General features: G+C 40.8%; 1 protein-coding gene across 1 annotated transcript in view; it reads left to right on the top strand.

The window, feature by feature from the left end:
- Positions 1–17,842, top strand: part of TRPM1 (transient receptor potential cation channel subfamily M member 1) — a 307,999-nt gene that overhangs the window by 175,127 nt on the left and 115,030 nt on the right. Inside the window, exons 2-6 of the mRNA XM_063926248.1 lie at positions 13,264–13,343; positions 14,034–14,229; positions 15,477–15,690; positions 16,322–16,446; positions 17,223–17,394. Of these exons, the coding sequence (XP_063782318.1) occupies positions 13,264–13,343; positions 14,034–14,229; positions 15,477–15,690; positions 16,322–16,446; positions 17,223–17,394 (787 nt within the window). The remainder of the gene's footprint in view (positions 1–13,263; positions 13,344–14,033; positions 14,230–15,476; positions 15,691–16,321; positions 16,447–17,222; positions 17,395–17,842) is intronic.

Genomic DNA, 17,842 nt, shown 5'->3' with positions numbered 1-17,842 from the left:
GTTGCTCAGGTTCTGGTGGGATGTTATGTCCTGACGAATGGAGTCAATTTTGGATGTGAAGTAGGTGGCAAAGTCAAGAGCAGAAAGTAAAGAGGGGAGTTGAGGTGGGGGTGGGCAGAGGAGCGGGTTGACAGTGGCAAAGAGGTGCCTGGGATTTGGGGATTGGGAGGAGATGAGGTTTTTGAAGTAAGACTGTTTTGAGAGGGTAAGTGCAGCAAGTAGGAGGAAGTCGGCCTTATTGCGCAATTTCCTCTACTGACGTTCAGCGGTACGTGAGCATTTTTGCAGATATCTGGTGCATTTGGTGTGCCAGGGTTGAGGTGTCGATCTGCGAGGGTGAATAGTGGTTGGTGGGGCGACAGAGTCAAGAGCAGAGGTAAGGGATGCATTGTAAAGGGAAGTAGCTTGTTCAGGGCAGGAGAGAGAGAGAATAGGAGAGAGCAGCGAGTCAAACAGGGAAGATAGGGAAGTGGTGTCAATAGCCTCAATGTTACGCTTAGTGATGGTAGTCTTAGGTGGTAAAGATGGAGAAGCAGATAGAGATAGGTTAAAACTTAAAAGTGAGCAGGTGATGGTCAGAGAGGGGGAACAGGGAGTTAGAGAAATCAGAAAGAACACAGCGGTGAGTGAAAACCAGATCCAGTGAGCTTCCACTCACATGGGAGGGGGAGGAGGTCCACTTGGAGAGACCAAGAGTAGAGGTGAGGTTAAGGAGTTAAAGGCAGGTGATTTTGTGGGGTTATCGATAGGGATGTTGAAATCACCTAGGATAATGGAGGGAATGTCAGAAAAGAGGAAGTGAGGCAGCCAGGAAGCAAAGTTGTCAAGGAATTTGGAGGGCATGCCAGGGGGGCGGTAAATGACAGCTACTCGAAGATGAACAGGTTGGAAGAGGCGTATGGCATGGACCTCAAATGTAGAGAATATAAGGGATGGTTCTGGTGGTATGAGTTGGTATAAGTAGCTAGAGTGTAGTAGGAGCCCAACACCACCACCGTGGCGACCCCCAGGTCGGGGGGGGTGTGAGAATGTGAGACCCCCAGCAGAGAGAGCAGCAGGAGAAACTGTCAGAGGGAGTAATCCAGGTTTCAGTGATGGCTAGGAGATGCAAGGAATTTGAGATGAAAAGGTCATGGGTGGGGATCAGTTTGTTACAGACAGATCTGGCATTCCAGAGGGCACAGGAGAGAGGGAGAGAGTCTAAGGGAGTGATGTGAATGAGATTATCAGGGTTGCTGTAGCAATGAGGTGAGAGGGATACCCAAAGCGCGGGAGTGGTGGGAAGAATCAGTGCCAATAGTGTATTGGAGAGGCACGTTTCTTGGGAAAATTCTAGCTTTACTTAAGATTATTTAGAGATGTATCACTTTCTCATTGTGGCATAACTGTAGTATCTGTATAATGTGCTGAAATAGCTTCTTAGTTTCCTTTGTAACGGAATACAGTGTGCGTGTGCGGCGAGAGTGGCTGTGGAGCAAGATTCTGTGTCTTTTGAGAAAAAGGCAAGGCCTGGCTTATTATGTTCTAACTGAGAGACTCAATGGCTGATAATGTAGTGTGACAGCACACTAGGGTTAAACAGACAAAGACAACAATCTTGTTACGCAGAAGCAATCCATTTGCAAGGAGGCTAAATATATGTGCACAGAATACGAAGTAAGTATTGAACACCATCTCTTCTCTCTCCATGTAAGTTCTTGTACACATTGATGCTTAGTGGCAGGCTAAGCCCTTCTATATTCACATGGTGGTGAACTCTGCGCATATAAAGGGGAAACCACACGTCTAACCAAGAACATTGATGCTAATGGAGAATGGACTCATTGTGCATGACACAACCTCCTGTGTGCCAGACCTTATATGCTTGTTTCTACAGATACTGTGCTGTTGTTATCAATGTTTAGTAATAGACACAAACAATGTAAGACCGTAAGTTCTATAAATAATAACATTCCATTTGCTGCGGACTAGCAGATCAACCTTTTAGCTGTGATCATACATATTATATTTATCCTCATTTATGTGTCCTTAGAAAATTGCACATTTTGCATAATATGGGATATGGCTGAAGAGGCTCTATTATTATTATTATTATTATTATTATTAGTTATTTATTTGCCAGATGCTGTAAGGTCCATGCTGACAATCATCATTATCAGCACAGATTTTACATCAGAGGGGAGAGAAGTAGATCCAGCACCTAAGAGGTATATTCTCCCCTTCATAGGATGTAAAGTATGTTAACATTCCCTTACTCTATTTGTGTTCTGTACACCCTCTCTGTCCCACACAGATATACTGTACATCTCAGCTTATACATATGGAGACAATACTTCATGTGGCTGCACTTGTACAGTATAGAAAATCGCATTTTTGCATTTAAATGTTGCTTTAGTTTTGACACAATACTAGATAGTCATAATATAGTATCATACCTCTCAACTTTCATAAAGAACGATGGTGGACTCCTGCACAACAAAGCCGCGCCTGGTCGAATAGGGGGTGTGGTCTCAGCAAAACGGTGTGTGGCTTTGCGGTAATGCTGCGATCGCGAGTCACGCCCCCTTTACCGTCACTATGGGGGCATGCCCAGCGCTTTGTGAGCTGCTGGCATGCCCCCTCTCCCTCTGTCACCTGTGCATAGAAGCTGTGCGCATGTGCACAGCGTCTTCTCACCGCTGCTTTACAGCAGAGCAGCGAGTGACGGGAGCCTCCCAACTGCCCCTCCCCCACCACAGGTCACTGCAGCCCCTGGGTGGGAAAGCGGAACAGTCCCAAAAACACAGGGCTGCCCCACAAACATCGGTACAGTTGGGAGGTATGCAGTATGTTTACTTAATTATTTACATATTTATTAGTAAGCTAGTTCTCTCTTTTCCAAACACTTGTTCTCTTTTGTGATTTATGTAATATTTAAATGCTTATCCTATTTTCACAAATGTTTTTGCGGCTCTCATATGTCTCTCTGTAACAACCTGCAAAGCCTCTATTTGCTGGCATTGGTGGTCATTTAGGATGCTAAATAGAAGCTACTGTACATATGTCCAGTATAAGTGCAGTTGCTATAATGTTGTGAGGTCACATGACTGCTTGATGATTGTGCTAATAAATACACATGACACATACAGCAGTAATGGGCTACAGCGAAAAAGAAATGTTGTGCCATTGACATTTTCTATTGGTCATGTCAAGCACTATGGTGAGTCTGTTAAAGTGGCAGGCAGACTTACAGTATACATGATCGATTGCAGTATACATGATCGATTGCAAAATAAGCGCTGCGGGCTTGGTGCGCTCGCCATGCTGCGGGCTCGGTGGCGACCTGCGGTCGCCACGGGTTCTATTCCCACTCTATGGGTGTCGCGGACACCCACGAGTGGAAATAGTCCCTGTTGGCCGGCATGCCGACCATCGGGATAGTGAGGGGTCGGGATGGTTGAGGAGGTCATGTGACTGTCGGTCTCCCGACCGCCGGTCACGTGAATACCACCCGCCTCGGAACTGGGTTGATGCTGACTAACATAGGCTGCTGTGTACAGTAAGGGCGAGTAGGTGTAGTTATGATCAGCTACAGATCTGCTGGAGTATTGACCATGGCAGTACAGAGCCTGCCTGGGCCCAGGTATTTTTAGGGGGTGTGGCCTAATCAGAGGAGGCGTGGCCATGCACCCTTAAAAACACTGAAAAAATTTGTATTTTAGGTGCCTCCATGGCCACACTCCAGCCCAGCACACAGCAGCGTGGGCTGAGGAAAAGAGCTGCAGCTGCCAGGTAAGGGGGAGGGGGCCCCCACTGGGCCCCCACTGGACCCCTCCATCAGACCTGGCTCTGGTAATTTGTACCCTCCTTCTCTCTGCACCACTGGTAATGGCCCATAATGTACATCAGGTTTTATTGAAGCCTCATAGCAAATATGTGCAAGCAAACCAAAATGATATAACACGTGTGTAAGTGACTGTGACATATGCCTGGTGCATTGCACTGGTACTGACTCACACACAACATGCCAAGGGTGCCACTTTGAACTAGAATGCCACTGAGGCTTTTTTAGTGAACCCATTTTTTGCCTGCGATTTGTGGCACATTTGCGTCCATCTCCTCTATTATTTTTGACAACTATAAGGTTAATTTTATTTATATACTATGAGGTACTGTTATGCATCAGGATGCTATTTCCGTGAACCGGTGCAATCTCTGGGACTAAGCCTGTAGATTTAAAGCATCATTCATTTAAAAAGTAAACCTAGGTTATTTTGCCCTTTAAATTATTCTCTTTTTCAATCTATAGGCTTAACTTTCAAAATCGCTCTGGGAAACGGAAATTGCACCATATGACATACTGTATACTCTTTTTGTGATTAAAGCAAGTTTTATGTTGTCATACAATATTTGTTTTTGGAATTCCAAATAATTTGTAAATTTAAGAAGAGATTTCAGAAACTTGAACAGAGCTGCTTTATGTCTCCAAAATGTCCCCAGTATTAAATACATACTAGCGCTGTGCAAAGGTTGATGTCACATGGGGCTTTTTACTCCACTTTTAAAAGGCAGTATCTAATTGCTCCAAATTAGAATAATTAATTTCCAACAGTAAAACGCAGAGTATGCCACTTTATAAAGGTGTCTCTAAAATTGCAATAATCTACAAATGAGCAGACTGTGTTACACAGAGTGTTTTAAGTGCTAATTATAAATTGCAAGATAGGAAAGAGCTGACGTTTTCCAGCTGCAATAAAATTGCTATAAAAATTAGTTACTGTATGATCATTTCTGATGCTGGGAAATGTACACCCAAGATAAGAAACACTCTATAGTTACATAGGGTGGAATTCAACTACAGTAGCCATGCTAAATTACCACAGCTAAATTATCCCCGTGTTTAGAATTTAGATTTGTTGATGTTTTTTTATTTATTAGAAACATCGATTTTTCAATAATCCTTTCTGAAGCTGGGAACACACCAGGTGATATATCAGCCATTCTAGAGAATGACCGATATATCGCTAGCAGGTCAGTGGGTGAATTATATGTCTGTGAACTACATCATTCACAGACATATTGCGTCAGCTGTGCAGGATAGCCAATGGCGCTATATATTTGGATATATCTATGCATCTGGCTGTGTGTACGGGCGGTTCGCAGACTGCCTGTACACTTCCTGCTGGGGCTGACGTCACAACTGGGTAGGCAAATAAAAAAAAACACCCAGCTGGATGACATGTACCAACATATTGAGTGGCCAATCAGTAAGTGTATATGCTTACCTGGATCGGCTGCTCTGTCAGCGTGATGGTGTGTCTGCCATCAAGTCATGACGGGTGTGTACCCAGCCTAAGAATAATAGGGGTCATTCCGATTTGATCGCTCGCTGCCGATTTTCGCAGCGCAGCGATCAGGTGAAAAAACTGCATTTCTGCACATGCGTATGCCCTGCAATGTGCACGCGCGACGTACTGGTACAAAGCTCTTTGTGGTTGTGCTCAGGTTCTAGCGAACTTTTCCTTTGCACTGGCGGCCGCAAGAAGATTGACAGGAAGGGGGCGTTACTGGGTGTCAACTGACTGTTCTCAGGGAGTGTTTGCAAAAATGCAGGCGTGTCTGAAAAAACGCAGGCGTGGCTGGGCGTTCACTGGGCAGGTGTATGATGTCAAATCCGAACACGAATAGGCTGAAGTGATAGCAAGGGCTGAGTAGGTTCAGAGCTACTCTGAAACTACACAAACTGTTTTTGTAGAGCTCGGCTGCACATGCGTTCACACTTCTGCTAAACTAAAATAAACTCCCCAGTGGGCGACGGCATAGCGTTTGCACGGCTGCTAAAACTAGCTAGCGAGCGATCAACTCGGAATGACCCCCCATGAGCAATACTAACCGAACAGTATTGCAACAGACATAAAAAGGGATTTTGTTTTTCTTGTTTTTTTATTTAATTTTCTGGGCTGTAGTGTTTTCATTTCAATTTAAAATATATAAAAATTAATTCAATATTGAAAAAATTAAGGGACAAGTGTATTCATCCTTAATATAAGTATGAGCATTAATGCAGCCACCGTATGTATTATATAATCATACAGCCACCGTATTTTTCAACTAGAATTGTATGATGTAGGAAAGTTCTGCTTTTGCAACTATTTGGTCTGGTATGTTTCCTGCACCAAAAATATATATTAGCCATAGCAGAGGGTATAGCAAACTATGTTACTAGAAGTAAAAGCCTTTGATTAATCTGTTTCTGAATAATGAATAGGACCAGTGCATTCTCAGGTGTAAGCCGCACAGTGGCACGTCAGCATTTTAATATAAAAAGGAGGCTGATGTGAACACTTACATTTTTAGATGGATGGATTGTTAGAAGATTTCAGTTTTTCATGCAGAAATCTAGCTGAAGTTTCAAAATAGTTTTTAGCAAGGATTAGCTGTAATTAATGCAGGGTGACCTCCTTTTTCCATTTTGAAAGAATGAGTAGATTAATGAGGACCCCTGAAAGGGCTCATTATTCCCAATTGTCTCAATTATGCAAATAAAGTTGACATTTTTTAAGCAGGGGTAGCAAAGTTTCAGATTAGAAGTTCCAGAGTTTCTTCTGCAAAGTAGGCATTTTTCCAGTTACTATAGTCACACAGAAGGTTTAACAAATTGGAGATTTGGGCATTATCAAAGTAGATTTGTTGTGCCTTGTTCCACCATGAGATGAAAATACCCTCTGGGCAGGGAGATGGATCATGGGACTGCTAAAGGATTACCTTCAAAGGCAGTCATGAGATTGGCTTGGACAAAGAGGCTGCTCACATGCTTATCATATGAGATTCTCTTCTTAAAGTGGTGGCACCCCTTCTCCTCAGGGATTCTCATCATCTTCCAGAAGGCGACCAACAAGGCAAGACACAACAGCCTGTCCTTCCAGGACTCTCCAGGTACTGTAGGAAGATATATGCAGATTTTCAAGGCCATATCAGTAGGTACTCCAAGTCCAGCTGCCTTAAATCACTGGGGTTAACCTCTCTGGCAAAATCACATACTGTAAATAGTGAAGCTCTGAATAGCTTCTTTACTGTATGTTATTTAGCATAAAGCATGTTCTAGTTTTGAACTTCAAAAGGTTGCTCTGAAACAACTAATTTGTAACTTTGCAACCACTGCTTAAAACATGTACGTTTGATTGAAATTGTGTACCTTTTGTATGTGCTAATAGTAAGCATTTTCAGCCAAAATTAGTCATTTCAGTTTCTTTGTTTTTCAATAATTACTGTTAACATATGTCACAAATGATTTGGGTGATGTTACTGACAAAGCTAAGTGGGCAAGCACTATAGCTGGAAAAGACAAAATGCACACCGGAGAGAAATTAATGTATATACTACTTTATTGAAAGGGTAGTGTATGTTACGTACAGCTTCCAAAAGAGTTAGCGGACTAAAACTAACTTAGATTAGTATTGATATGAACCTAAGACAATGCTAGATGTCAGTGGAAGTAAACACTGACCACATGTACTTAGAAAGGATAAGTAATTATGCATATGTAACTTGCACCTTGCATCTAGGTATTATATTTGCCATGACAAGTTAACATGCTTTATAATACCTGAGCTGTTTTGCCTGGATATGGTCATGTACTATATATATATATATATATATATATATAGTATGTCTTCTACCAACATTACATATTGATCTTATTAAACTGACAAAAAAGTTCTTCTAAATGCACTGTTATTAGCTGTGATGAAATGAATAGTAGCTATTCACATGGCATTAACATATCTTTGTGAATCAGCCCACAGCTATGGATGCTACTACATATTTGGAATGATATATAGCATGCAGTTCCAATGCTATTCCTATATACTGTAGCTATTTCTATCCAGCAAGCCATTATAGTGACGTACACTGCAGTCCAACCTATCGCGTGTAGTGTATTTCATATATACCTATCAGCGTGCTTCAGATACCTGACAGATTCATTCATAAAGTTTTCAATAGTTTTTTGAAGATCATGAAAGCTGCTTTTCAGGTGGTTATAATGTTCTTGTTCAATCAAACTTTAATATATCAGCCAGTAAATTAAAATAAATGATTAAAAAAACACACTAATATAACCGGTAATGTCATAATCCAGAATTTATTTATTTTATGTAGTTATTAGTAGGGTTTTATTTGTTGATCTTGAATGGCAATTGCTGTCAACTGCTGAAAATGAATACTGTAATTAGTTCCACCAAATAGCATGTTAACCAGGGGATGTACGGCTATGGGTAGAACATAAAGCTTTGTTTATGCTGAATGTGTAACAGTGTTAGTATTTGACCAGCTGCTCAATTCCATGTCTATTCAAGTTATTTTCAGAAATAACTTCTATTAACAAAGCATTACCCCCAACTTTACTGACATGTGTTCTTTTAGCCACCGACAGGATTCAACAGTGAATGACAGGACCTATGTTATTCTTACTGGAAATGAATGCAGCCTTTCATCCAGCACCCAGTCACATGGATAATCATGCTCCATACAGACACAGTCATGTGATTGCTATATTATGTGATTAGTATACAGTATGTTTCTCATCAGTGAGGGCAGATGGCAGTTTACTGTCAGAATATGAATCACTCCATAACTATCCTCAGTTGGGAATTTTCTTAGGATTTCCATTCAGGCAATCATCATAAAACAACCTACAGCCTATATAGGAGTCAAAGTGAAAAAAAACAAAAATTACCAACAATTCCATATTAACGAACAGATACTTGCAATGTTTTCAGCTGTCTAGATTATAATGATTTCTGGGGCTGCAAAAAGTTCTAGGGAAATTAATATTGTATTTATGTCCATAGGTCAGGGTCATCGCAAGTTGCATCCACCTCTGCCCCAGTGGCATACAGTACGTGTCCAGTTTACTGTAGGCGTACATTTACTGACATACACTTACCTACAACCAGGTCATAAGCACAGGACAAGTATGTTAACATTTACTTTGATATTTAAAAACACATTCACTACTAATGTAGGTGTGATCTACATGAACAAAAAAGAAAATAATTTATATAATAGACCATGTATAATCTTTCTTATGTGCACATTCAAGTAGTTACAAATGTTTTATTGAAATAAGGGCCTAATTCAAGGTTGATTGTAAAAGCAAAATCTTCCTCTAATGGGCAAAACCATGTGCGCTGCAGGTAGGGCAGATATAACATGTGCAGAGAGTGTTAGATTTGAGTGGGTTATATAGTTTCTGTGCAGGGTAAATACTGGCTGCTTTATTTTTACACTGCAATTTAGATTTCAGTAACACACCACACCCAAATCTAAAGGGCCCCATACACTAGAACGATAATGCCCGTTTTCATCTGATTTCGGGCATTCGGGCCAATATATCGGGTGAAATCAGGCATTTTGGAGGTTTTTCCAGTCAGATGCGCGTTCCCGTGAGAATCGGATCGGATCCCCTAGATTGAATGTGCTGCACTAACGATCATGTCCGACCCCGCAGGCATGGCTGGGATCGCATACGATACATCGTATGCAAAAGGACCGCATACAATGTATCGTATGCGATCCTGCCGCCCAGTAGGCTGCCGGGGTGATCGCCTGTGACATGACGGTCGGACATGTCACATTAGTGAATGGGGCCCTTAACTCTCCCTGCACATGTTATATCTGCCCCCCTGCAGTGCACATGGTTTTGCCCATTAGAGGAAGATTTTGCTTTTGCCTTGAATTAGGCCCTAAGTCCACAAAATATAATATACACCAACAGTCATTGAAGAAAGCACCTTCTAGCAACTGTCATCATTATCATCAGCGGGGTGTATTTCTACTAGTTAATAAAGGATCCCACAATTGATATGGCCAGTGACAGGCCTGTCTGAGTCTCCATTCAGGTCTGCCTCAGCTTGAAGTTACATGATGACCACATCCTCACTGTACTCAGTCTGTATTTGCACACATATTCTGTCTCGTTCTTCCTCTCGGAGGTGCAAGTACCACATATACGCATACAGTCATAGGCACGGTCAGCATGTGTTGTACATATAGTACTCTAAGAGGTCAATCCAAATAACTCGCCGCGAACATGAGGGGGACAAGTTGCCACTACGAAAGCGTGTAAATGGCGGCAATGGAATCGGAACTCTTCCCTCTCGCAGCCCTATCTTGCCCCATATTTACAGATTTTATACACAAGCCGCAGTTACTTGCGCCCACAAGTAAATTGTGGCTAATTGAGCCCTAAGCATAAGATTCTGGAAACTTTTGCCAAACTTTTCTTTTTCAAACTGTTGTGACTGTGGACCTGTATAGTGCATCCTTTTAATATTATACATTTACTCATTTCCCCTTCTGCATTGCCTTTTTGTGCAGCGTATGCTGAGTTAATTGCTCTGGAACTTAGCATACACAAGTGCAGGGGATGCAAAGTGGTACGCATTTCATCGCATCTACACTTAGAACTTAATGACATTATATCTCACGTAGGCCCAGTTTAGTAAGGGCATGCTGACTCAGCTGCTGGCTATGGAGAGTGGGACGTAAGCTTAGTATGTTTGGAGGCAGATCGTTTGCATCTAGCATTGGGTAGGAGCAGATTCACACTGCTGAGGAAGGCTACTTGTAAAACCGGTGTACGCATGCAGGCGGTCAATTCTCCAGGTGCGTACAACTCTGTAAACAGGCGATTATGCATAGATTTTTCTGTGCACTCCATTTTGGAACAACATAAATAAGTTTTACTTTCACCTCAGGCCCACTAGCTACATCCTATATAGAAGGCCTGCATAGAATACACATAGCAAATATTCTGAAAATAAAAAGCAGTATCATTTAAAGTTATTCATTATGTAACAATTTATTAATCTTTATATTGATTAAAGTTGGAAGTTCATGTTATTACTAATATCAGAAATGCGTATAGCTCTGTGATAATTGAGTTGGAAGTGGTCGCTGTTATTGGCCCTTCCTTGGTTACTGGGTTACATAGAATCATAGAGGAATTAGGAGAACATTTGCTAGTGACTGATCTTACTGCTAATATTTGTTCTTCTCGAGGTAAAATAGCTTTTCTGGCCACCAGCCCGTCCGCTGCAGTTATCTTTCATAATCCTTTCTCAATTCCTTAGATCAGCAGGTTCAGTACATTTCCATTATGTTTTTTGCACAGGAATAAGTTAGGATCCCAAATGATTGTAATCTTCAAAGATATGTCAGATTCAAGATTTAGAATACCTGTCATAGAATACACATGGATACACACACACACACACACACACACACACACACACGCACGCACGCACACAAAATGGGGGCTAATCAATTGTTTGAAAAGTCGGTTGGGTGTCTGTTTTTTCCTGTCAAATAGATAGGAAAAAACAGACACCCAACTGACTTTTCAAACAATTGAATACCCCCCAATGTATCAGTTTTACCTGGCATCTTTGCATTGGATTATAGTCAAGCTTTTAGTAAGAGGATTGACCAGACGAGGACAGTGAAAACTGCAAAAGCTGAGCATGTTGTCAGAGCTTGTAAACCTGATTGCAGCTGGATTTGTGTATTCCCTAGCAGATCGGGAGAAACAGAAAGTTGGGTATTATTGAAAGGCTGTAATTGTTGTTATATGTATGTATAGGATACGCATCATTAGAAATTTGGTCCAGAGGTCTGAGCTCCGTGGGCCATTTTATTCATTATTTATTATTTATGATTTGCACAGTTTTGCCAGAATTTTTTTTAACTCACTGGGTCAGCTGCAGGGTCTCTGATCTATACGGCTTGTTTCAGAGGTTGACAATGCAGATGTTTGCGCAGTAGAGCAGCTTTTTGCTATAGCACATGCATGAAATATTCTGAAAACCCTTACGGAGCATGCGGCACTGTTGGCTATGGAGGCACTGGTATCAGAGATGGTACGGCACAGCCATGGGTGTGGGTGGTGGACTTGAGGTGGCCTTAAGGGAGTATATAAAAGCGCCATCTTGTGGGTATGTAATGGGAGTGTTGCGGGCTTGCCATGTTTAGACAGACACTGCATCGACTATAGGGCTGATTCAAGTTGCGATGCTGGATGCGATGGTGTGCCAATGGTGGACTGTCTGCACCCACCAGCAGTGCTGCCGCATGCCCGGGCCCTGAAAGTGGGCATCTCAGGGCTGGCACATTCCGTCGTATGCTATTACACTGGGTGCTAGAGCGGACGCAGCAGCACCCATCTTTGAATCAGACCCATAAAGTGCTGTCAGCAAATTAGTTATATTCCATTTACCAAATGATTTACAGCAGAGGGTAAAGTAACAAAAAGTTATAAAACATTAAAGGCTGACTGCATTTTACCCTTGTTGGTCTAACGTACTCTGCCTCCCTTACTACTACTCCTAACCTGACATTGGATGAAGGGTCCAGTAACACACTAATCCAGTAGATACAGTATTAGCAGATTCTCTGCCTGCCTGTCTTTTGCAGCAGCATCATGCAGCTTCTGCAGATGACATTCACATATCCAGCACATAACTTAAGCACTGACTCTGAAAGATTATTGCCTTGGCTGCCTGAAGATCCGGTGTGAGACATTAGTTGCCAGAAACAGGTTTTACAATAAGCCATACAGCTGGGGCACTCTGCTGGTGGCTGCTCTGAACCCAGAAAGCTACAAATTGACATTAATGGGTCAATTCAATTAGGGATGATGTCCTCACCCATGTGAGTAAATGCAGCTATATGTCGCATTTGCAGTCCTGCCGCCTTTCCAGAATTTTTTTTACACAGCCCCATCGTACGGCATACAAAAATCAGCGAGTCTGGGGTGAGATCGGACTGCAAGGGGGGCAAGTTCTGCTGCCAATGCTGACAGTAATACACCGTTGCAACAGCAGCTCGACCCCTTCACCTCTTATTGAATCGAATTGACCACTAATAATATTACATATAATACTGCATTGCAAGTGTAAAGATATACTTTATGGTAAAATATATATATAAATGGTAACAATGTACATGTTCTTTTAAACTATAAGGGTACTATGAGCTACTCATTGGCTTTATGGCCATACAACATAACTAGCCACAGATTCCAGAGATATGCAATGATTCTAATATCCTTATACTTTACAGTTAGGGCTTACATTATTCTCATCCTACTGTATATATTCAAAATATGTGTTTGAAGTGTGTTTTATATGAAATGAGCTTCAACATGCTTTCCAAACATGTCTTATTTATTTGATTTGTTTACCAGAAATTTCATTCCGTTTGTCTTTCATTTTTGTTTTTTAGGGTCAAAAGGCTTGGATAGAAAAGACATTTTCCAAAAGAGAATGCATCTGCTTAGTAGCCAACAGCAAAGACAGCAACAGGTATTCACACGTGTGTGTGTGTGTGTGTGTGTGTGTGTGTGTGTGTGTGTGTGCGCGTGTGCGCGTGTGTGTGTGTGTGTGTGTGTGTGTGTGTGTGTGTGTGTGTGTGTGTTACAGTATTACTCTCTAAATAACTGCATGACTTTTTCCATAAATAAAAGTTACAAGTGTGAACATTCTTCTTAGAAATCCTACCATTGTCTGTAGAATATGGCTGCCCTCACTCACCCCCATTGCTCTGGTCAGAGACCAAGTGGCACATGAAGCTACACTTTGCAGTAATTTGATGACACGAGTCATGTGATCTCCTTCCTGCAATCAATGTATCACTACTGTATTAGTGGCCTACAAGCAGGAGAAGGATAATATTAATGAGACAGCTGTGTTACATTAACATAAAGATAATAACCAAACTTCATTAGCTCCTTTTGAAATATGTTCCAACTGTATAATCAATCCTTTTGAAATATGAATTATGTTGATTCTACTTCCTTAATTAACATATCAGCTATAAGCAATCAGTGGCAGTTGAACTACAATGCCTAGCAGGCTCTACTAATCAGGATTGCTCAGCAACATCTGGAGAGTCATATGTTTCCTAAGACTATTATTATACATGAAATCACAAAGACACAGTATGGTACATACATGTGATCGAATACTGATGTAATCCTGGCATACTACTTTCAGATGTTATTGTGGTCAGCTCATTACTCAGCACGTCCCAGTTCCACAAAATGCTACAGCTAACAAGAATGGAGAAGAGAGCAAGCAACTTGAAGCTGTGCCTGAGAAGTGGTCCATTAGCAAACACACGCAGCTGAGTCCCACAGATGCATTTGGCATTCTGGAGTTCCAGGGGGGCGGACACTCAAACAAGGCCATGGTAAGACTGGGTAAATATCTGTGCTGGAAATGTGTCACTTGAGCACAGTCAGCATGAAAACACATTGGGTGGTAAAATGCTTTCTGTCTGTAATGACAATTTATTAATATGTGTCAGCCAAATGACATACTAAAGCTACAATAAATCCTACTGCAGACTGGATGTCGTGGAATGTAATTATGTTACATAATAATAACACACATACACACATGGTTGAAGGGTACTATTCACAAATATTGTATATCAGTATAGAAGCTAGACCTGCCATGTAAATCGTACTTTATAATAAATACATGAAATACTGCAGTCAAGACCTCAAGTGCAAGTTGTATACATGTACAACTGTATTTCATAAATGTAGGTATTTGTATGTATTCCCTGCTATCCCTATGTATAGTATTGTGTACCTAACTGATTTATATACAATACTATGTATAGTATTGTATAAATAAGTTAGGTAGACACTGAGCAATAATAAATCAAATAAGAAACGTGCACTGCAGTGCTGAGTTCATCTTGCGGACTGCGCTACTGTTAATGTTTATTTAATGCTGGTGTTAATAAAATAAATTCTGATATTCAACATGTACAATCCCAGGGCCAATACCGCCTTTAACCAAAATATTTATAATCTATGTAAATACCGCACAAATTGTACTTATGGCAAAACATTATGTGTGTGTGTGTGTGTGTGTGTGTGTGTGTGTGTGTGTGTGTGTGTGTGTGTGTGTGTAAACAGTTTAAAAAGTGATTTCAAAGTTTTCGATCACACTATAGTGTGAGAAAGACGGTGCAGGTCCTTTTTTAGTGCTAGAAGCAGCCATGTATCTTTCTTAATATTTCAGACATTTGAGGTATTGTTTGTATCACAAAGATGTACACAGCCATGTATTGGTTAATTTTCCATGTGACCTTTCTAGCTGTACAACACACAGTACATCAGCGGTTTACAAACAGTGTTTCACCATACCAGGTTGAGTATGAATTTAAATATAAAGAAAATGTGTAAACCATACATAAAATGAAAATAAAAATAATTAGACCAACACTAGACATTTTTTAAGTTAGATTTTTGTTTTAAAATAATCCACTTTTAATATTAACTTTATTGCAGTATTTTAGCATATATTTGTCACTCAGCTATTACCAACATAGTAGGTGTCAGAACACCAAAAGGGTTGGGCAGCAATGATGTTCCTTGTATCTGCTATTGCAGAGTAACATGTAAGCTATTTATGCTTTTATAGTACATCCGTGTATCGTATGATACAAAGCCTGACTCTTTGCTCCACCTCATGGTCAAAGAATGGCAGCTTGAGCTCCCTAAACTACTCATCTCTGTACACGGAGGACTCCAGAACTTTGAAATGCAGCCAAAACTGAAACAAGTGTTTGGGAAAGGACTCATCAAAGCAGCCATGACCACTGGGGCCTGGATATTCACAGGCGGTGTCAGTACAGGTGAGAATATTGGTGTTGGAAGATCAGGCCAGATATACAGTACCTTCAAGCTAGATATACAGTACCTAAGCAAGTTACGTATCCTAGAATGAGAACATGGAGCTTAGGGATAAATCAAATCCACATTTTTACAATCAGGCTGAATACAGAACGAAATCTGAGCTATAATTGCAATATTCAAATTAAGATAGAGGGGTCTGCATGATACTTTCTTTATTCTTAGCCATGGGGATCTATAACTCTGGATCGTGTTAACTAAAATACTAGTGAAAACAGGAATTGATCTCCACTGGGTAATTAATAGAGATAAGTTGAGAACCCCCTGAGAATCCTGAACTGGATCCTGAACTTGGTGCATCCCCAGTGCTGGTGCTTTTTCTAGAAATGACAATTCCATTTACAGAAATTGAAAAAAATGTGTCTACTTATTTAATTGTATTAAACTATGAATCCACATTAGTAAAACTTTAGTTTAACATTGTATATTGGAAATTAAGTTATTTAATAGCAGTTAATTAACAAATCTTGTGTAGGGATACATATATGCATAAAACCCTGGTATGTGACTTATTATTCTCTGTTCTTTCTATTCCCTTGGCATTAATACTCCGCATTATATTACCTATTGCAGGTGTAATTCGCCATGTAGGCGATGCCTTGAAAGATCATTCTTCCAAGTCCAGAGGACGAATATGTGCCATAGGAATTGCACCTTGGGGTATAGTAGAAAACAAGGAGGATCTTTTAGGAAAAGATGTAAGATATTTAATGGCAGTCATGTAGTTCTGCATTCCAACAAATTTGAGTCATGTTGATGAGTGTGTATGAGCAATGTTCATTGGAATACAGCAGATGGACAACAATTACATTGGATAGAACTTTTGTTATCATATTTGCATACACAAGGGACACAAACGCGTGGCAAAGGCGCACGCCTAAAATTAGGGTCATGGTCTTGTGGTTAGGGGGTTGGCCTCGCGGAAAGTGCCATGATCACCATTTCACCACTTTAGAGGGCATGCCCAGCGCTCTGGGAGTTGCTGACATGCCCCCTGTCCCTCTCTCCCGGTGAATAGATGCTGTGCACATGCACACAGCGGGTAAGAGGGGGTCTCGCAACTGCCCCCCGCCATGGACAGTGCGACCCACAGGTTGGGCAGAAATACGGGACTATCCCGACAAAATCAGAACAGTTTGGAGGTATATATTTCTGTGAGCAATAGCCAAATACAAGGGGGAGATGTATCAAGCTTAGAGAGAGATAAAGCACTAACCAATCAGCTTCTGACATTTTACAGGCTGTGTTTGAAAAAAATAAAGTTAGAAGCTGATTGGTTCATACTTTAGCTTTGTCCACTTTATCTCTCTCCAATGTTTTATATATATCTCCCAGGGTAAGAGAGAGTCAATGTGAGCTGTACAAAAATTATAAACTTAAATTAAATGTATTTATTAACCAATAAATGTTTGGTCTCGAAATAGTAGATTTTTCAATACTAGTCATCATTTCTTCATGTACATTTTATTAACAGGTGACAAAACCTTACCAAACAATGTCAAATCCCCTGAGTAAACTATCTGTGCTGAACAACACTCACACACACTTCATCTTAGCGGATAACGGCACACTTGGAAAATATGGAGCAGAAGTTAAGTTACGACGCCAGCTAGAAAAGCACATATCTCTTCAGAAAATTAATACCAGTAAGTTTAATCCAATGTTTTGTCAACGTCAACATCGTTAGTTGTTTTCCTGTTTTGACCTCTGGAATTACTTGATCTTCAATAGCACCTTACATATTTAAAGAAGATGTCCTGTAAAAGGGGATTTTTTTTATTTGATATATTTGAGCGTCAGTCTATAGTTTTCTTCTTCCAGCAGGTATCTTTTTGCAGGTTATATTTTTTTCCCCTAACAATGTCTGGTTGTGGTTGTAGTCTATGGGCTACTATTTCCCAAAATTATCGGGAGAGGGTTCCTCTGGAACTCTTCCTGGTAATTACCTCCACACATGCTTGGTCTGCTGACCGCACAGAACGACCCGGCTCCCCATATAGAAGGTAGATTATTGCTTTTGTAATAATTTTCCTTCTTTACACAGCACAAGAGCCCCTGTCCTGACATGTGATTTTTAGTACATTTGGAGGAAAG

The sequence above is a fragment of the Pseudophryne corroboree genome, chromosome 6, assembly GCF_028390025.1.
Source record: "Pseudophryne corroboree isolate aPseCor3 chromosome 6, aPseCor3.hap2, whole genome shotgun sequence".
Classification (NCBI taxonomy): Eukaryota; Metazoa; Chordata; class Amphibia; order Anura; family Myobatrachidae; genus Pseudophryne; species Pseudophryne corroboree.
Note: the sequence above shows the minus strand (reverse complement) of the source record. Positions and strands in the feature narration are given on the sequence as shown.